This window comes from Hoplias malabaricus, chromosome Y (assembly GCF_029633855.1).
Source record: "Hoplias malabaricus isolate fHopMal1 chromosome Y, fHopMal1.hap1, whole genome shotgun sequence".
NCBI lineage: Eukaryota > Metazoa > Chordata > Actinopteri > Characiformes > Erythrinidae > Hoplias > Hoplias malabaricus.
The window spans coordinates 72,834,362-72,854,491 of record NC_089820.1 but is presented as its reverse complement, the minus strand read 5'-3'; the positions used below and the strand labels follow the sequence as shown (position 1 = coordinate 72,854,491).

Below are 20,130 nucleotides of genomic sequence, written 5' to 3'. Positions count from 1 at the left end.
CCTGTTTCTCTTTTCTGCTTTTTGTAATGGCCACCTCTTCAGCTCAGACTCTGAGGTGTAAACGGGACACTCCCCGCACTGCTTAAGTGTAAGTCCTAAAAAACGGTCAGAGCTTCTCCAACACAAAGATGGACAGTTTGACCCAAACAATGACATTTAATCCAATCCTCAGGTATGTTTTGCTGCTGCAGAAAACATCAGTTTGTAGAAATATATTCAGAACAATGTGGGTTCTCCACCGGAGCTATGGAAACAGTTCTAGGTATCTTTTCAGTGCCTGTAAAACAATACCAACTCCAAAGACCAACTTCAAGACCAGCTTCAGCCTCTCTTCTTCTTTTCAAAGCGAGGAATACTTACTTATCCCAAACTCACTCAAAGTCTCAGTCTCTTTTTGCTAGAATAAAAGATATCCTTCATTCAGGATTTCACGAGACATTCACCTTGTTGAGCTCCTGGACTAAGGAGCACATTTCATCTGCAAAACAAAATGTATGGGAAGAAATAAACAATCCCACCCAACCTCAATCCAAATCTCCATCACCCAACCCATCTTGTTGGTGTACGGGATATTTTTCACATGTAGAACCCATTCATCCGAACCTCTCAGAGACAATGTTGGATTTTTAGACTCCCTGTCACTCCCCAATGTACTGACTCCAAGTCTCAGGCCCTGGTCACACGACATTAATATGCATCTTTGAAAGCATTTAACAAATAACTGCCAAAACGTATAGCTGTTCAAACCTGCAATATTTAATGTGTCTCTTGTGAAGCTTGTGATCGGAATTCTGACATAATTTCCACTGGAGAAGGGGTGTGGCAGAGTCAGTGCTCCAGTTTTCGTTGCAAAACTTTAATTTTCTCAGAGATTTTGACCTAAAAACATAAACACAAATCCAAAAACTTTGATCACTGTACTTCAAAAATATACAGCATATAGGCCTTTGTGTGAGAAACATAAATAACAAGAGGCATTTCAGTCTGTGAGTCAGAGCACAAGCCGTGTTGACACACCAGTTAAAACACACACAGACACACACACTACTTACAGCTTGAGACACCATTGTTTATTGGTAAACCCCTGGCTAGAGCAGCTGATATGGGCGGTGCATATTGCTGTTGAAGACACATCAAGATGCTTTGGTGTTCACACCATAGAAATGACATGCTCATATGTGTCTCTTACCACCCCCGAATGTGGTTTTAGTGATTACTTTGTATCCTCGAGACGCATTGTACCCCTTTCCCACCTACATTTTATGGATTTATGGTTAATGCCTCAGTAATTTATAGAAAAAACCCCTTTTGTGACCCATTCCGGCGAATTTTAAAAGATCTCAGATCTCAGGTTTCTAGACCACCTTTTAACCCTTAGTCCAAGACTCTGTTCTTATTGAAGAGTACAAGATCTTTCCTTTTTGGGTGCATAGAAAAGTCTCCAGGGTGCACCTGTAGACTGTATCCCAATCACTTCACTTTGTGACTTGTATCTTGCTCCCAGTGTTTCACAGTAGTTTGTCCTTGTCCTCCAGCACAGTCACGATGAAGTGGACATGCAGCTGTTGGCTGGGCAGGAGGATGCGAGGGTCTGAGAGGGTTTTGTAGTTGGTCCTGCCCTTGCTAGGAGTTGATCCATCCTCTGAGGCAATGTGGAAGAAATCGGGGAAGTTCTTCTTGGAGTTCCCTGCAGCGGAGACCGTAAACCACAGGGCTGAGAGACTGGGCAATGCTGAACACCAGAAAGGTGGCCAGAGCAACTGCTAAGGTTTGCTGTAAGCGGGTGATAATGATAACTGCTGGTAAAATCTGGAAGCTCATTTGGAGGCTGTGGATAAGTATAGTTTGGCGGCCCTTGCTGTTGGATTGGGAGAAGTGTCCAGCTCGACGTCCTTCAAGATAAATTAGTAAATAACTGCTGATAATGAGCAGGACAATGACCACCAGCAGCAGAAGAGAGCTAGTGATACAGGCCTTGCCTTCCAGAGCTGTAGAGCACTTAGCGTCCAATCCGATCACATATTCCCAAGGTTGATGGGTGCAGGCCATCACGGTAAAGACGACCGGATTGACCAAAGCCAGCAGCCAGATCAGAAGCATGATCCACAAAAAGGAACGTCTGATTAGTATTGGATATTGAAAAGGCTGGCAGATGGCTAAACAAGTGCACAGACACATCAGGGTCAGGGTCATGATTAAACTACGAGCCATGACCACCTGTGAAGAGCAAACAAATGAAAAAGAAACTCTTACAACTGAAAATTAAATTTGACAAATCGTACAATTGTATGGGGGCTTGCCATGTTTACGTACAGAAACTCTTAAAAATATTGCTCTTCATAATGAATAATAATAAAAGAAAAAAGATGGGCTGCACCTTTAAAGTATGCAAATATGTTACCTGTAGGTCAAAAAGGATCCAGCAGGTGATGCGAGCAACGTTCCAGCGGAGAGATCGTAAACAGTGCAGAACAGCGCCAGAGATGTTAAAAACCGAGATACACACACAGTGCTGACATAGGAGGACATACCGTGGGTTCTGCCTCAGTCCTGGAGAACCTAGAACTGTCACTGTGATCAGGTATGTGAAGAGCCCTGTAACCATGAAAGCCATGGAATGGACGCAGGCTTTTACTGAGTCTAGAACCTGCAGGTTCTCCAAGCTTGAAGAACTGTTCTGTAAACCTGAGGAAATAACACATTAACAATCCATACACTAAACAGCCATAACTTTAAAGTCAGTAAGGTTTTTAAATTCTTTCTCCATACATGTCCTCTACAGTCAGTGGAGCTGAGAGAATGGACAGTGGGTGTGCATATAAGGAGGTGGCTTTAAAGTTATGGCTGGTCTGTGTTTAATACTGTAGAACATAATGTATTTAAAATCCAGAATAAAATATATCCTCTTTGGACAGTTTACCAGACAGAAAATCATTTATTTTCTTGCAACACTCAATGAGGAATATTAGACATACTGGCCAGATGAAAGGTCATTTCCACATCACAGGATATTATATTTTTGCAGAGATGCATGTAAACATTGAAAAAATAAATGTGCCATCTCACCTGTCTGGAGCTCTGAAGGTAAATCCATGGCTCGGGTGAGGTTAGACATCTCTCTGTCTCTGACCCTGGAATTAACTATGATCTTAAGCTTAGCATCCAGCTTTTTTAAAGACTCCATGCTGTTCCAGCCTCCTCCATGATTATTTATTATCTTAAACCCACTTGTCCAGTGATTTAAAGCCATGTCTGAAAGTTGAGTCTTCAGTTTAATCTGCCTAGAAACACACCTCTCTGGCTGATGTCCTTTAGTTTGCAGTGGGCAGCTGTAAGGAAAGCAGGAATCCCACCCCGGTCAGGCAAGAAAGATGTCAAGGGGCGGTCATTAACTGTCCACATTATTTCTGCAGATATCAAAGACCACAAAAGCTCTGCAGAAAAAATGATGGCTGTTACAGAGAGGAAATAACAAAGCCTTCACTTCCCAAAACCAGCTCAGCTTTTAATTCTCACAGCAATTCACCCTCATGATTTGAAGTGAAAGATGAAAGTGTGGTGAGCTTCACAGACTGTCCTTCCATGTTAAAAGACGGCAGTGAGGTCAGAAGCTATCGATTTTATTTACAAACCCAGCAAAATTTTATAAATTATTTTACAGGAGATATTAAAGCTAGAGTAGGTGATTTTGTACAAACCAGTAGTTTTTTTTAGAAATCCAACATAACAGTCTCATAATATTTAATTTGTATAGAGCGCTGTGTGCCAGTCCCATAATTCTTACATATTTGTAACCTGTCATTCAAGAAGAACTAACTGATATTTGGGATAGAAACAATTTTATTAAATAAAGTGATAATATCACAAAGTATTTCCAATCCAGTATTAAACATATTATTTAGAATTAGAGGAAAATACAGAAATGTTCTGGACATGGAGCTGGACTTGTGTCAGTGATCTGTAAAGCTGTAAACACAAATTACAAATGGATGCATTGGTGGGCGGGGCCTGGAGAGGACAGTACACCACTGAAGATGTGTATCATTCTGTAGTGGGTGTCAGATTAAGTTAGCAGTTTGCTAAAAGCATGCTGACATATAGTCATATTTTGGCTCCTTAATGAGCTCATAATGGCGAACAATTTTGGCTGTATTCATTTCTATCATTGATAAATCCAGCTATGACCCAGAAGTCTTTACATAGGTATGAGTCCCACTACAGAATAATCACATGACCTCAGTGGTGTATCGTTCACTTCAGTCCATTTTTAATGTCATTATTCCAGTCTTCATGTCCCTGTAGAGGGTCCATCCTCAGCCCCAAAGCACTGTCTGCTGCATTCTGCAGCTTCCGGCGGCTGATTTGTTTCTGCAGCTGCAGTTTGTTGGTGAAGAACACCGTTCTCCAGCCCACTTCTTTGGCCAAATCCTCCATCCCTGCAGTAACAGTGTCACAGTGTTTCCTCACCGTCTGCTCCCAGAATTCCTCTGAGCTACACAGCTGGAGAAAATTACAATCACATCTTTTCACCAAGTGTGTTTCAAATAGGTGTTCATCTTCATGACACATAAATGTATGACATATGACACTTTTCCACTGCAATGTACCTAATTTACTGGACTCTACTCTCTATTTGGTCCCTGGTCCCTGGCTGGTTTTCTATCGTCAGCCACCAACCCAAGGAGCGTTTGAACCTCTTCAAAAGTCCATGGTGTAATTTTTTACGAGCTGCCATTGTGAGTAGGATAAAAACAAATTTGATCTATACTGTAGCTAGTGATTTTACAGATGGAGAGTTTGTGCTGGACATCTGCATTGCGTGGCATAGAGTGACAACTCTCTCTGTACAGTCAACACTCTGCAAGGTTTACATGTCTCGGTTTTGTCCCTACTTGGCTCGCTCTGAACCACGAGAGAACAAGGACTAAAAAAGAACCTGGATTCCCAGGGATCAGGACCAAAAGGCGAGTAAAGTCTAGTGCCATTGTAACAAATGAATAACCTTCTGAACATTTTATTAAATAAATCCCATAATTTAAATAAATTTAGTGGCCAAAGGTAAGGGTAGCTACAAAACCTGTTTGAACCTTCGGCAGGTCTGGGCCAGCTGGGCCGCGTCCTCCAGGTCGAGCCGGGTTGAGATGTTCAAGAGTAAAGAGTCTGGGAGACGCAGGAGATAATCACACTGACCCTTACACACATCTCTGGAGTACTGCAGAACCTCAGGACCAAACACCATCAACACCTGACCTGCGGTCAACACCAGAGTCTGTTCATCATATTCATTCAGGAATCAGAGAATAGGCTGAACACATATTCACCATAAACATGCTGATCATCCTACAGTCACTGTTTAGGTTAATATCTGTTACTTTTCCACATATCTGCTAATAACATTTACATAAATGTTTCGAAAACGAATATATCCCAACTGGTACAGTGGCCTAAACTCCATCAGGAGATGGGGGTTCAGTCCTCGGTAATGCCTTAGGAGTCCTAGGCCTCTTTTCCACTGCAGGGCTGAATGGTTTATGCCACATCATTCTGAGATTATTGGCTAGTTGCTAGTTGAAATCAGATTTTTTTGGCTTGACTTATTAGTAAACATGACTCATGTAGAGTCCCCCTCACTGCTGCAGATGTTTAGGTTTGGCAGATGTTTCAGATCTGCTGTATTAGGTGTACAAATATGTTTTACAGTGTTGTCAAAATCCAAACTCCTGCTCTTTTGTCGTTTTATGTTAACTGCTGTGTCGTATAAAAATAAGAATAAGAATAAAAAGAAGTATTAATACACTTCATTCACAATTACTAACATTGAATAACGTCTTTAAATTTTCTAAACCAAAACACACACATACTTTTGAATACAACAGTATTATCACTAAGAACAGAACAAATCCATCACATGCTTTTGCAGTGCTATTTCTGGATAAAGCTCATAACAAATGCAGCGACCAATACATTTTTCATTGCCATTTTCACACTACTTCATCTTTAGGTTATGTTTTGTTGAATAAAATGACAACTGTGATACTGTGATTTTTAATACTACACAAGTTATCTTGAAATCACAGAGGAACAGGAAAATGTTTCGGAAATACAATTGTTACAAAAAAAAAATGTTAAAATTTATTCATACACCTAATATTTCTTTTTTCATACTCTGCAGACTGCTGTCCTCTAAATAATCACTGTGAGACTCTATCACTTCTCCCGGCTTTGTGTTCCTTGAATCTATCCTCAGTGAGATCTTCCACCACCTCCAGATCACCTGCAACAATAAACAAACATATGCCACACTATAGCATCACTAGGAGTGTGTTCCTCTGCAGCCTTTAAACTTCAGGGAAGACTTCACAGTACGTATAGGCACATTACTGTGAGGATACGAATACTAATGTGGTCAGGTGTTTGGATGGTTAGTCCTTGCACTTTAAAGGCGCAATCTGTAATACTGACACCAAGCGTTTAAAATCGGAACTACAGGTGCTGGTCAAATTAAAATTAAATTAGAATATCATGAAATGGTTGATTTATTTCAGTAATTCCATTCAAAAAGTGAAACTTGTATATTATACTCTTTCATTACACACAGACTGATATATTACAAGTGTTTATTTCTTTTAATTTGATGATTATAACTGACAACTAATGAAAACCCCAAATTCAGTATCTCAGAAAATTAGAATATTGTGAAAAAGTTCAATATTGAAGACACCTGGTGCCACATTGTAATCGGCTAATTAACTCAAAACACCTGCTAAGGCCTTTAAGTGGTCTCTCAGTCTAGTTCTGTAGGCTACACAGTCATGTAGAAGACTGCTGACTTGACAGTTGTCCAAAATACGATCACCAACACCTTACATACACAAACAGGGCAAGACACAAAAGGTCATTGCTAAAGAGGCTGGCTGTTCAGAGAGCTCTGTGCATTAATAGAGAGGCGAAGGGAATGAAAAGATGTGGTAGAAAAAGTGTACAAGCAATAGGGATAACCTCACCCTGGAGAGGACTGTGAAACAAAACCCATTCAAAAATGAGATTTACAAAGACTGCTATGTTTATGGGACCATTATATGAACATTCCACAGTAAAATCTCTTCATATTCAGGATATTAATATTGTTATATTGTGTCTTCAGTGAGCCTTTCAGGTGTTTGAGACACTTTGAAAATAAAGAGGTAATATCCACGGAATGAAGCTAAAAGTGTAGTTTTTCCACTGTATGGAAGTTCGTACTTTGCCTTCTAGCGGCGACAGAATGCAACTATTGCACCATTTAAGGTGGAACAGAAAATCCGAATAAGAAACTGGCGAATAAGTAACGAACTTCAGCGTCGTGAAGCTGCGAGGCTTTTAAAACACAATTTTTACTCCTTAATTTGTTTAAACACACACACACCATCGAGAAATACTCATGAATCTGCTTTAGCATTGCTGTGAGAGGCAGCAGTTTTTAGCTTTGCGTGTTTCCTTTATCTATGATCACACACCCTGGACATTTTATGACTAAGTACAGTACATATACAGATTGCTCATTTAACTCACTGCAATAGTAACACAGTTCCTCTGTTGTATGTGGCTCTTGACACTGTATATGCTGTCCTTACACTTGAGATTGTACAAACTGAATGCGTGGATGATTATCTCTAGATCACAAATACCACTCCAGCGCAATCCAATGGAATAATATAGAGCTCCATCTCTCCAGAGAACACATCCTGTGCAGATGTATTGTTTATAAGTGTGTTTAGAGGTAAACAGAGTGAGTGTGTTTTACCTGTGTAGTATTTATCTGTAAATGAAAGTAATCCTTCATGGGCGCAGGACCCTGAGCGCTCTTCTCAAACAACACGGCCGACATTACACACACTGGCGTTGCTATGGCGACGGCTCGGCGACAAACTTGGTGACGTAACGGATATGGGAGGAGTTCACTAAAGTGAGCTTTGATCAGTTCCAAAGACCATACAGCGGTCACTCTGTAGATTTACCACCTGTTGCTCTGCATACTTTGTGAGTCAGTCAGGACCCCCACAGAGCAGGTATGATTTGGGTGGGGGATCATTCTCAGCGCTGCAGTGACACTGACGTGTTAGTAGTGCGTTAGTGTGTGTTGTGCTGGTACGAGTGGATTAGACACAGCAGTGCAGCTGGAGTTTTTAAACCCTGTGTCCACACTGGATGCTGGATTATTTTCAGTCCAACAGTGGCAGCAAACATATATCGGTCCACTGGTCTAAAATTCAGCACACCGCAGAGTGCAGGCCACTGCATGTCCACCATAAAACCACCCAGATTACTGTCCTTTCGGAAGGATCTGACGAGTTTGTAATCTCCTCATACTAATTATAAATTCAGAGAGACCTTTATTTTGGAAAATAAGCTATTACAGATATTACCAACAGCTATGAGAGATTCAGAAATGAACGAGCCTGATATAAAATGATTATAATGAAAATGTTGACACTGTGCTGGATTAAAATTATTCACTGATCTGATTTACAAAGAATAACAAAAGAAAGAAATTAAGGAAAATTCAATAAATTGGACTGTGAATGGAAAAGTGCTAAAATGATACATTTTGTTTAAATTTCTATTTAATGACCGGTGGTCTGCCCAGAAAATGCTGTGAAAAACATGAATGGCCCTCCATCTTTTTTGTCAATGGAGCAAACATGGTCTTCTTGCTATTAGGTCTGATCCACTCAAACCTATTCTTAATTATCTTTATTACTCATTATTAGCGATAACTTCTCCCAACACATTAAAACTGTATAACCTCCTTTTGCTTTCATTCACTACATGCAGATTTATGAATATGCTATAAGTCGTCCCCCCTCCATGTGCACCCACCCCTACACCACGTCTGTAGCTGGAAAGCCCCGCCCGATTGGTTCCTTATATGTGTGAGGTATGAAACCATGGGCATCTAAATCTATGTTTCTGAGACTGTTTGGACACTGCATTTACATTGGGGGAGAGGTTAATGCACAAGTAAAAAACAACAAAAGCACACTTCATACAGTAGTTAAAAAGCTTTAATATTTTTATACATGTATTTATATATGTACACATTAACTTATACACTGGTAAATGGTCAATCTGATGTGGTTCTATTTGAAAACACAAGTGAAACCTGCTTCTGCAACTAAAGGCTTCTGAAGCAGATCAGATATATATATATATATAAACCCTTATTTATTCATAAACTACTGACCTTCTCCTTCTTCATCTAGACTCCAGAACTCGACCGAAACATCCAGCAATCGATAAAATCAGCCAATGTCAGTAAGATTTATCAGTATTAGATGGATAAAGCTTAAGACTATTGCTTTGAAATGACTCAGGATTTATTATGAGGCATCCATGTTTAGGGAAATGTTTCTGTTCTGATAAGGATCAGAATTGAGGTCAGGGAATGATAGTGGAGAAATACATCTGCCTAGTCCATGCTTGGAATTCAGAAACGCGACCTAGAGGCTCATATGTAGCTGCTCCAGATTTTCTAGAGAGGTTTTAGTGCTTCCACAGTGGGCACAGCTTAAAGCAGCTGAATACACTCAATAAAGAGGTCTGAAATGTTTATATCGGTCGAGCCCCATTACACCGTGAGAGGTTGTATTTCCTCAGCCATCATCTCCTCCACTGAGAAATCTGCTCTTTGTCATTTTGCGGTTTTGGTTTCAGTCTTTAAATTCAGTCATTAAACGTCCTGTTGGAGCCGCACCGAAAAGAAAAATCACTCCTTTCAGTCAGTCTTCACAGTGTCTGTAATTCACGTCTTTCACTTAGAGGAATAGTTTGATGAAAAATAAAATATCTGATTCACTGCTGACCCAGGACATAGTTGATCAGTTGTTTGGATTCTGAATTTGACTTTTTTAGTTTAGAGCTGGAGGTACAAGGCTAATTTTGCTAACAAACACTGGAAGTCAATAGTCACCCAAATAGCCTTCATAAATACACGTCCAAAGCCATGTCCATATTGTTATGAATGTGGAACAGATGAGTGGGTGTGTTTCAGGACGCAATGTGACTCACTGGACAATAAACCCAACAAAACTTCACAAGAGAGCTGGAACAAGAGAACACCATTCTGGATTAACCAGAATCACGTTTTCCCTTATCACAGTTAGCATCATTCCTCGTAAGAAGTTTCAAAACATGCTCTGTGCTCAGGCCTCCTGTAGAAGGTGGGATAGTATGGGAGAGCAAGGTGTGATACGGATGATAATGTAGTCCCAGGTTGAGCTGAAAATTGTGAATAAGGTCAGTCTGTGAAGTTTTATTTAAAAAAAAAGTAAACTATTTGATCCAACTTATGAATATATGAACTGGCATATATTAATGGAAGCTATTTGGGTGACTATTGACTTCCAATGTTTGTTAGCAATGTGAGCCTCGCAGCTCCAGTCCTTAACTACAGAAGCAGAATTTTGACTCCAAATTAGTCTTGGCCGATCGACTACATCTAGGGTCTGTGGAGATTTGAAGACATTTAATTTCTCATAGAACTCTTCCTTTAAAACTTGGGTTCTCATTGCAGTCTCATAGTGAATAATGTGTTTAAAGGATTACAAATATTGATATGTACAAGGAGCTGAACTTCTAGCATAAAAACATTACTGAGTCAAAGCCATACACTGCCTGTCAAAAGTCTGGGGACACAGAGCACAAAGCATTTTAAATAAATGTGCATGTTTTCATTTGTCTGTTTTCTTTAACATAAACCCTTCATGGTCAACTTACTTTAGCATAAGGAAACTTGACAGAGTTTGGTTTAAAATGATAAAAGTTTAGTGTTAAAGCTGCATTCAATATTCATTCATTGCCTGTAACCTCTTGTAACCAGTTCAGTCGGTGGGTCTGAAGCCTACCTAGAATCACTGGGCACAAAGAGGGAAAATGTTTTTTGGAGTAGCCAATCTACCTAGCAACGTGTGTTTTTGCACTGTGGGAGGAAACCGGAGCACCCAGAGGAAACCCATGTGGACACAGGCAGACCACAGACAGTCACTTGGAGTGGGTCTCAAACCCACAGTCCCAGGACCCTGGAGCTGTGTGACAGCGACACTACCCATGTGCCACCATGCTGCCCCTCTTTACTCAATAGCTAATATATAAAGGTATATATACATTTCATGTGTGTGGGTCTAGGGCTTGGCCTGACTGAAAAGTCTCAAAAGACTGAAGTGATAAATGCTTTTTTTCACAAGACTGGGTGGCTGCTGGAGATGGTGAGGCTAATAGGGCCATTCTCCTTAATTAATTAATTCCTTCCAATTCGTCCATATTCTCTCACTGGTGAGCTCCTGCTGGTGTGGGTTTTCTCTCAGTGATGCACACAAAAGCTAAGTGGATACAGCTCCTCTTTGTGAAGACAATTCAGACTGGCTTTTTACTATGACCTGCAGTTTCCATTTTTCATCCAAATGGCAAACTTATTACTGAGCCAAATTATTAGGAACATATTAAATACATACCTTGAAAATGTAGTGAGTGATACTGAGTAATAAGTTCAAGCCTGCTCAGGTTTATTTTGAGTCTCACTTCTGTGAATAATTGTGCTGACATTAGTGACATATTAGTGCTTGGGAGTAAAGGTAAAGGTCATGCCCACTCATGCCAGTGTTTGTGATGGCACTAATACTACCTGACTGGGATATAAAGCACCTTTAGGACTTAAGTGTTTCACTATGTGCTTTGAACCGTATATTTGGAAAAGGAAATAATGCAGACTGTGATGAAAAATGGTTAGGTTTAAAAATTAACATTGTTTGTGAAACCAACGCGTTTATCTGCAATATTGTCATTTTATGACAAAATTAATACAGCCAGGTGCTGTTTACACTGTGCGCAAAATGTCATTCGGACCTCATCAACTGGAATGGTCAACATCTGTTTGGAAAAATGATTTCTCTTAAATTCTCTCTTGGTGAAAGTTAACGATGCAGTGTTTCCTGCTGCACAGGTCTTGTCCAACAGTGACAATAAACAATTGTTTATACATCAGTATCTTACTGATGCTATGTACTAATAAAAATAAAATGTTTTAAAAGAAAGCCAAGTGTCCCAAGGCTTTTGACTAGGGGTGCACATCTGGTGGAGTTTTTCAGAGACTCCAGATGTTTGCAATTTTGTTTTTGTTCTGAACACACAGACGAGGGAGAGGTGAAGGAAAACTTATGCATCTTCACAACTCTTTACTCTACAACTCACACTCGCAGTGCAGTGAATATAAAACACTCAGTTCAGTGTTGAAGCCGCGCCTTTGTGTGTGCGTGTGTATGTGTGTTCAGAGAAATGGATTAGTGGAAGATCCTCCCGAAGGATATGGCCCAGCTGGAGCTCCACTCTGGAAGAAAAAATTTATTATCATTACTCATACGTTCTGGACAATACACACACAATTTTATAGGAGAACAGGCCTGCTTAGTAACATACCACTGACACTTGAGGGGGGGTTGTTTGCTTTTCAGTTTGTACATAGTACAAAGGAGCTCTTCTAAAATTACAGACAATTTTCAGACCACTGCTGTGTCTGATCCACTCAAACCAACAAACACCACCACAACAGTGTAATTTAAAATGTCTAACAGAACCAGACATGACATTTAAAGTAAATTATATCAGCAATAATGTATTTCTTTCAATACGAGGGCCATATTCTTAAGAATATTCCATAAACTTATTTCCAAGTAGCAATGCAATGTGATGTGATGTGATAAAACAAAACAGACCAAAAGCTGAAAGTTAACTCCACAAAGAGCATCCAGGATGAGGACAGAAACATTTGATCCTTTGTGAAAGCTTCTTCGAAGCAGCATGGTATAACTCTTAAGGATTGGGGACCTCTCTGGTGGAAATATGTAACTGCATTTGACGTCTGCACATGCGCTTCCCGTTAGTTTGGATCACAGATGTAGAAAGGTCAGTAACTCTCTCACCATGAACGGGTTACTGGACATTTGAGGCTGACCGTAGTTTGGTGGAGGTTTGGCCTGGACATATGGGAATCCACCTGGAGGATGAAAGGCAAATTGACAATGATTTTAAAGTTTGTCATCTGCCCAACTGAATCATAGATCACACAACAAAACAGTGATCCGTATTTATTAAATCTGTGTTTGGAGTCTATGGGTTTTTCTGCTGTGTTTATAGCAGTTTTCTTCAGTATAAGTGAGTTAATGCACTGTTCAATCAACACCTAGTTTCTCCCTACAAACAAACAATACACAGGCTAGGTTTAGCTTGAGATATAACCCTATAGTTTTTTAAAACTGCTTGAGTTTCTGTACCGTTTGGCTGTGCATACGCTGAAGGAGGAAGAGGGTGGAAAGGTCCCTGTCCTGGAAACTGCTGCTGGAAGGTCCCACTGAAACTGGTGGGCAGGCAGTAACTCGCAGCATTCCCGAAACCAGCCGGCATACTCATAGAGCCTGGAACAGACAAACAGACAGCGTCCAAAAGATTGTAGACAAGCACAACAACAACAACAAACTCAGGGGCACCCATTCATGAGCACCAATTGCTCATGAATTTAGCCAGTCGAGAGAAGCTGCTCATGAGCCTAAGGTCACCTGCTCAGTCCTATAATTGGGGATGAATTGGATCAGTGTGTGGGTTCCAGGAAAAAAAAAATACATTTCACCCAACACCAGCACCTAACAACTGTAGTTGATATAGGCTGAATGCCATCAAATCCTCACAGCTCCCTTCTTTCTAACTTTAGGTCAAACAGATATTTTACCTGAGGCGGACGCTCTGCCATTTGTCTGGAACGGATTTGTGGACATCTGCTCCCCAACCACTCCAGATGCCAGGAAGGGATTTGTGGAAGGAGCAGCTGCAAAACATAACAAATGTAAACAGATTGGGAAGATGTCTTCTTTGTGAGACCTGTCTCCATGCACTTGAACTTGTCTCACCTGTGTAACCCTGTTGCATGCTGGGAATTCCAGGAGGAGGCGGAGCTGCTATAGTCCCAGGAACAGCATCAAACACACTTCTCACACACACACACAGAGAAATAAGATGCAGAACTTTTTAAAAAGGAACTGAATGACACTTGTAAGGGTAATGTGCACATGTCCCCAGTAAATATTCTATAACAGCTCACTATTGATCTGAACCTATTTCCTGAGACGTCTTCCTTTCAGACACTGACCAGCTTCATACACAAGGACTGAGTTTCTAAATAGGAAAACAGGATTTGAGCAGCAGCTGATTGAAAGTAACAGCCAATCCACATAATAATAATAATAATAATAATAATAATATGCTTTTATTCCCCAAAATGAAGCAGGAAGTGCTTGAGAGTATATTGCAGTGTAAAATGCAAATTGAACCCTCTGTGGGTACAGCCTCAGTACTACACCAGCAGTTAGATCTCACTGTAAAGAAGAGAGCATCGTTTATATTTAGACAGAGATCAGAAGCAGGCCTGATAGTAGAAAAAGTAGTCTGAGCTTTAATAAAGAAAGTCTTACCCCTGTGAGGCTTTGAGAGTGGAGCTGAGAGCACTGTCCAGTTCAGCGAGAGCAGCGTATCGATCCTCACTGGACAAACTCGACTGGACACCGGGCACAGGTACACTTGGCAGTGGGGGAACAGACACACTCCCTACACACACACACACAAAATAAAATATATAAATTAAAAATAGTATGACAGCCCTGTCCAGAAAATATTCCTCAGCATTCTACAGCCTGAAGCTGGGGCCTTATAACCCTCTAGCCCACCCTTGGCATTGGGCATGATGATCATTGGAGGCACTGGGAGGCTCTTGTGCAGCTGCTATATATTCCTTTTTTACCATATGTATAATGCACAATAAAATCAGACCTAAACCAAAGCCCAGAGGTGTATGGTACCTGTTTGTGTTAGGTGAGGGGAGGGCTGCGGATGAGAGGATGATAATGATGGGGGGAAATGGTGGGACACACTGGAGCTGCCAAACGAATCAAAGTTGGCAAAATCTGTGGTTGAACTGTTTTGAGCTATGGAACGCAGAGTGAAAAACACAAACAAAAAAAGAATAAATACACAAACAGTAAAAATAAACATGAAGGATGATGACATCTGAGTCACAGAACACACAGCACTGTGTTTCTGATATTGAGCTTTTACAAAAAATAAAAAATAAATGGGTGTGGCTTCTTTAGATTGAATTCACATTAAAAAAAATAAATAAATAAAATAATAATAATACAACACACACCTCTGGTTGCCTGAAGAACCTTCAGAGATGTTTACAACCCGGGTTGAATTTTACCTGAGGGTCTGTTGAAATGTGCAAAGTTGGCAAAGTTGGAGGCTCCAGCTGATTGAGACACAGGAGCAGCGAATATATCTCCACCAAGATCCGACAGGAGATCAAACTTCTTCTCCACAGTGAGCTGAGAACGAGCTGAGACAGGAGACTATGTGAGAGAGAGAGAGAGAGAGAGAGAGAGAGAGAGTGTGTGTAACCTTGCTGGTTGGAATTGTTGTTGTTGGAGTTGTGTAAAAACCTGTATTTCCCTGGTGGCATACCAATATGTACAGGTGCAATTACCTGTCTGGTTGAGTTTAGTACAGGTGCGGTTACCTGGTTGGACGGAGTCTTGTTGAGGTGCAGGGTTTTAATTGGCTGGGGCAGGACCTCTGGGGTGCTGCTGGTGCTGCTCGCTGAGGAACCAGAAATAGAGGCTTGAACAGAAGCTAGAACCTTGGCCTGCTCCGGGGGAACGTACCTGTGATTGGAACAGGTATAAATACACACAGTTGTAAGGATTCTGCCTCTGTCAGTGTACTGCAGCTGCCAAACATGGTTCCATGATTGGCCCTCCCTCTCCCCAGTCAGGCACGGTAGTGCAAGTCCTCCAAGTATGACAGGTACACATGGCCACTAAAAATGCCTGTTTGTTTCCACCTGGTGTGTTTTATTGAAGCATACCACCACCCTTTTCATTTGATTTCAGGTCTAGTTAAAACACGCCTCACCATCTCTTCTTCTCGTACTTCTCTTGGAGGAACTCCTTCACTTTCTGAGGCTCACGAAAATCGGGAACAGCAGAACTATGGTCATCATACAGCCCCAGCCAGATGTGCTTACACACCTGTACAAAGAGAGTGAGCGAGAAAGCAGAGAGAGTGGTAACTTGGAGCCCAGAACCCACAGTTTTCACCCTCCACACCTGTTAATGAGAAATAGCAGTAGTACCTCGTTGCTGTGTTTCTGCAGGAACTCGATCTCCTGCTGTGTGAATGTGGTCATGGAGATGGACTTCACTCTGTGCGGTGGGTTAAGACCTCGCCTGGAACAAAAATGTAAACAATGGCTTTGATCAGTAAAGAAAATTATAGACAGGTAACAACAGAAGACAAGAGCTCAGAGACACTTGGAGGTTTTATTTCCAGAAAACAGCAGTGTTCTCTTCAGCTGTGTCTTATTCACTTTCCAGTGCACTATAGTGAATATAGTTTACTTTACAATTTGGAATACTCAGTGCACAATAAAAATCCCACAATGCAGCACAATAAATAGTATACATATTAGATACCATAGTGGATAACTTATACCCACAACACACTGCAGTGTTAGGCTTGATGACTTCCGCTCAGAAAATGGCATGAATTTAACACAGCCTTTGTGTGTCAGGTTTGTTTACATCAAGATCCCATTAATTTCTGACAAAGTCCTCCCCCCGTGTGGAAATTGGGACCATTTGGTGCATTTGCAGGTCTTGAAACCAGTAATGTTTTTTCACAGTTGGAACCAAAGAATATTAGACAGACTGGTCTAGTTCCCTGGTCTTTACCCAGAACACCATGGAGGACAATATAACATTCTGCAAATGACCCGTCCAGTTCCACAATGCCATAACACTTTGAGACTCAGCTCTTTCTGGAGCTTCTTTATCTCGACTCAAAACACTGTCAAGTTTCCTGCGGAGTTTTGCCTTCTGAAACTGGGGAAATACAAAACTGGAAAATGACCTTTTAGCTGATTTGGAAAGAAAATCTAAAGGTAATTAAAACAGGAACATGCTGCGGGTGTGTTTCTGGGGCTGTGTTCAGCACGAATCGAGGGGCCATCACATTTAGGCAAGTGTTCTCCACTGTTCTGGAGCTCTACAGGCTGTTCTGAAACCAATCGGAAATACTCTGTCTGTAATTGACAGAACTCATAATTTCCACGTGTATCATACTGCACTCTGATCTGACTACACTGTAAACAGTGGATAATCCATGACTCTGTCCTAACCATTTATTTCCGGCTCTGAACCCAACTCGACAACACCCCCTGCTGATCATAAGTCCTTGGTACAGGCAAAAGAAAAATTCCAGTAAAAACTGAGGTCAGGCACTGGAACTACCTTACCATTAAAGGTGGACTAATTCTTTCTAATCAGAAGTACACTGCTCAAAAAAAATAAAAGTGAACACGTTAACAACATAATGTAACTCCACGTCAGTCACTTCTGTGAAACCAACCTGTCCAGTTAGAAAGCAGCACTGATTGTGATGTGCAAATGGAATAGACAACAGGTAGAAGTGAGAGGCATTTGGAGGGGGCCGTAGGAGGGTAACAACCCAGCAGCAAGGAGGTACTTTTGTGCAAGGAAGAACAGGAGGTGCAGTGCCAGAGCCCTGCAAAATGACTTCCAGCAGGTGACAAATATCCATATTTCTGCTCAAACTGTCAGACTCCTTGAGGGTGGAATGAGGGCCCGACGTCCACAAGTCTGTGCAGGGTGATGGGCATTTGCCAGAGAACACCAAGACTGGCAGATTCCCCATTGGCGCTCTGTGCTCTTCATGGATGAGAGCAGGCTCACACTGAGCACATGTGACGGACATGACAAATTCTGAAGACGTCGTGGAGAACGTTCTGCTTCAGGAACATCATTCAGCATGACTGGTTTGGCAGAGGGTTAGAAATGGTGTGGGGTGGCAATTCTTTGGAGGGATGCACAGCCCTCCATGTGCTAGCCAGAGGTACCCTGACTGCCATTAGGTAGCGGGATGAGATCCTCAGACCCACTGAGACCATATGCTGGTGCAGTGGGCCCTGGGTTCCTTCTGATGGATGACAATATCAGGCCTCGTGTGGCTTAAGTGTGTCAGCAGTTCCTGCATGATGAAGGCATTGATGCTATGGACTGGCCTGCCCATTCTCTAGATCTGAATCCAGTCGAGCACATCTAGGACATCATGTCTTGTTCCATCCACCAATGCCATGTTGCACCACAGACTGTCCAGGAGTTGAATGACGCTTTGAGGAGATCCCTCAGGAGAACATCCGCCGCCTCATCAGGAACATGCCCAGGCGTTGGGAGGTCAGACAGACACGTGGAGGACACACACACACTACTGAGCCTCATTTTAACTTGTCTTGAGGAATTTCCACGGTTGGATCAGCCTGTAATTTGATTTTCCACTTTTATTTTGAGTATGATTCCAAATCCAGACCTCCATACGATAACTTTGATTTACATTGATAATTTGTATGTTATTTTGTTCTCACCACATGCCACTATGTAATGAATAAAGATTTTCAACTGGAATATATCATTCATTGATATCAATATCAATTATGTGTTATGTTAGTATTCCCTTTATTTTTTTGAGCAGTGTATTTTAGGTGTTAGAAACACCATTAAATATGTAAAGGAAAAACAGGCAGGAATGCAACTGCTGTATAAACAAAGATGGAATGAAACATTGGAATTGCAGCAATGTAACCGCTACATCATTTAAGGTGGAAAGGAATATTGGAATACTAGGAATGTAACTGCTGAATCATTTAAGGAGTACTGGAGAAGTGGAATACTAGGAATGCAACTATTGCATCATTTAAGGTGAAACAGGAATGTGAATAGCAGGAACGTAACTGTTGAATGATTTAAGGTGGAGTGGAATATTAGAAAAGCAGGAATGCAATTGCCGCATCTTTAAAGGTTGTGCGAGAACTCCCAACAAGAAATCGAGTTCAGACGCCAGAAGCAGTATTTAAGGTGGAAGGGAGAATCCAAATAAGATGCCACCTCTAGCCCGATTCCTATTTAAGATTCGCTATGACATAAAGGGATCTTCTGTTATGCATATCGTGACGTTTACTCACAATATTCCGGAGCAGGTTGTGCAGACGAAGGAGCCCACGGTCATGTTGGCGTAGGTCGGTCCTTTCTGCGCGCAGTCGAAGCAGCTTCTGTTCGGCGGCAGCGCCAGCATTTCCCGCAGCAGCTTCAGGTGCTGCTCCTCCTGCCTCCGCTTCGCAGACATTGTCACTTTTGAGGGGAGTTTTAAAAGACGTTTGAGCGGGCAGGAGGGCAGCGCAGGTTCCTACAGCCCCAGCACAGGGCGCAGACCTCGGGCAGAACAGCCGCAGCCTCCAAGAACCACCTTAAAATCACTCTGCTTCTGGGAAATAAGGGACAAACACCAAGGCCTCTGCGCAGCTCCTTGTTACCGCTCTCTATAGGACCGGAGAGGGATAGGAATGGAAGTACAAGTCCACCCGCTTAACAACATTTCATTAACATTTCAGGTTACCTCCCTTTACAGCTGTTAAATTCGGTGGGATTTCTCTTTCTAGCAAATCTTTTTTTATTTATTAAAAAAGTTATTTTTTTATTAACATTATAAATAACTTTAAATAGTGTTAAGGTCACCATTCCCAAAATAAACAATCCTTAGAGGAATAAAAATCTCAACATTTTGCTGTGAAACACATTCCCTGGCATGGCGTGTTCCAGAAATAAATCCAACATCAGTCACTGACCTCTGTAATGTTTATTAGGTGTACAAATACATTTTAAAGCATTTTTTGTAACTTACAATTGCTATTCATAATTCAAACTTTCTCCCGCTCTTTTGTCATTTTAACTGTTGTTTTGTTAACTGTTGTGTAGTATTAATAGTGTCAAATGTGATTTTATCTAACAAGAAAATAACCTAAAAACCCAGTATTAGTACGCTACGTTCACAATCACTAACATCGAAATCCCATGTTTAAATCGTCTAAACCAGTGGGCGGCAACCTTTACCACTCAAGGAGCCATTTGGACCCGTTTCACACAGTAAAGAAAACACTGGGAGCCACAAAATCATTTTGAAATTTTATATGAAATAACACGG

At 41.3% G+C, this 20,130-nt stretch overlaps 3 protein-coding genes across 5 annotated transcripts; all 3 read right to left on the bottom strand.

The window, feature by feature from the left end:
• Nucleotides 1-1,450: 1,450 nt before the first annotated feature.
• On the bottom strand, nucleotides 1,451-3,195 carry LOC136677681 (probable G-protein coupled receptor 148). The gene is made up of 3 exons (XM_066655273.1): nucleotides 3,067-3,195; nucleotides 2,402-2,685; nucleotides 1,451-2,217 (listed from the first exon to the last, which is right to left on the bottom strand). The coding sequence occupies exons 1-3, from the start codon at nucleotides 3,182-3,184 to the stop codon at nucleotides 1,624-1,626; spliced, it is 996 nt and encodes a 331-aa protein (XP_066511370.1). The 5' UTR covers nucleotides 3,185-3,195; the 3' UTR covers nucleotides 1,451-1,623.
• A 580-nt stretch (nucleotides 3,196-3,775) lies between these two features.
• On the bottom strand, nucleotides 3,776-7,941 carry LOC136679240 (F-box only protein 36-like). Of its 2 annotated transcripts, none has more exons than XM_066657663.1 (4): nucleotides 7,784-7,941; nucleotides 6,145-6,274; nucleotides 5,078-5,250; nucleotides 3,776-4,500 (listed from the first exon to the last, which is right to left on the bottom strand). In XM_066657663.1, the coding sequence occupies exons 1-4, from the start codon at nucleotides 7,865-7,867 to the stop codon at nucleotides 4,252-4,254; spliced, it is 636 nt and encodes a 211-aa protein (XP_066513760.1). In that variant the 5' UTR covers nucleotides 7,868-7,941; the 3' UTR covers nucleotides 3,776-4,251. The 2 variants fall into 2 exon arrangements, with proteins under 2 accessions (XP_066513760.1, XP_066513761.1); XM_066657664.1 differs by having other exon boundaries at nucleotides 3,778-4,500; nucleotides 6,166-6,274.
• A 1,137-nt stretch (nucleotides 7,942-9,078) lies between these two features.
• Nucleotides 9,079-19,488, bottom strand: LOC136678821 (arf-GAP domain and FG repeat-containing protein 1-like). Of its 2 annotated transcripts, XM_066656967.1 has the most exons (12): nucleotides 19,115-19,481; nucleotides 16,211-16,304; nucleotides 15,991-16,106; nucleotides 15,596-15,740; nucleotides 15,281-15,428; nucleotides 14,880-15,005; nucleotides 14,496-14,628; nucleotides 13,935-14,011; nucleotides 13,757-13,852; nucleotides 13,305-13,445; nucleotides 12,954-13,027; nucleotides 9,079-12,361 (listed from the first exon to the last, which is right to left on the bottom strand). In XM_066656967.1, exons 1-12 carry the CDS (start codon nucleotides 19,273-19,275, stop codon nucleotides 12,302-12,304), a joined length of 1,371 nt encoding a protein of 456 aa, XP_066513064.1. In that variant the 5' UTR covers nucleotides 19,276-19,481; the 3' UTR covers nucleotides 9,079-12,301. The 2 variants fall into 2 exon arrangements, with proteins under 2 accessions (XP_066513064.1, XP_066513065.1); XM_066656968.1 differs by lacking the exon at nucleotides 14,880-15,005 and having other exon boundaries at nucleotides 19,115-19,488.
• Between the last annotated feature and the right edge of the window lie 642 nt (nucleotides 19,489-20,130).

What these genes read in the sequence shown, in the direction of transcription:
- LOC136677681 (XM_066655273.1), bottom strand. Translation starts at nt 3,184, where the DNA reads ATGGAGTCTTTAAAAAAGCTGGATGCTAAGCTTAAGATCATAGTTAAT. An exon ending in ACCTTCAGAGCTCCAGACAG is followed by an intron (nt 2,686 to 3,066) that starts GTGAGATGGCAC and finishes TTATTTCCTCAG; the next exon opens with GTTTACAGAACAGTTCTTCA. An exon ending in GGATCCTTTTTGACCTACAG is followed by an intron (nt 2,218 to 2,401) that starts GTAACATATTTG and finishes TGCTCTTCACAG; the next exon opens with GTGGTCATGGCTCGTAGTTT.
- LOC136679240 (XM_066657663.1), bottom strand. Translation starts at nt 7,867, where the DNA reads ATGTCGGCCGTGTTGTTTGAGAAGAGCGCTCAGGGTCCTGCGCCCATG. An exon ending in TACAGATAAATACTACACAG is followed by an intron (nt 6,275 to 7,783) that starts GTAAAACACACT and finishes TTATTGTTGCAG; the next exon opens with GTGATCTGGAGGTGGTGGAA. An exon ending in TATGAAAAAAGAAATATTAG is followed by an intron (nt 5,251 to 6,144) that starts GTGTATGAATAA and finishes TGTTGACCGCAG; the next exon opens with GTCAGGTGTTGATGGTGTTT.
- LOC136678821 (XM_066656967.1), bottom strand. Translation starts at nt 19,275, where the DNA reads ATGTCTGCGAAGCGGAGGCAGGAGGAGCAGCACCTGAAGCTGCTGCGG. An exon ending in TGCAGAAACACAGCAACGAG is followed by an intron (nt 16,107 to 16,210) that starts GTACTACTGCTA and finishes CTCTTTGTACAG; the next exon opens with GTGTGTAAGCACATCTGGCT. An exon ending in CCCTCACCTAACACAAACAG is followed by an intron (nt 14,629 to 14,879) that starts GTACCATACACC and finishes GTGTGTGTGTAG; the next exon opens with GGAGTGTGTCTGTTCCCCCA.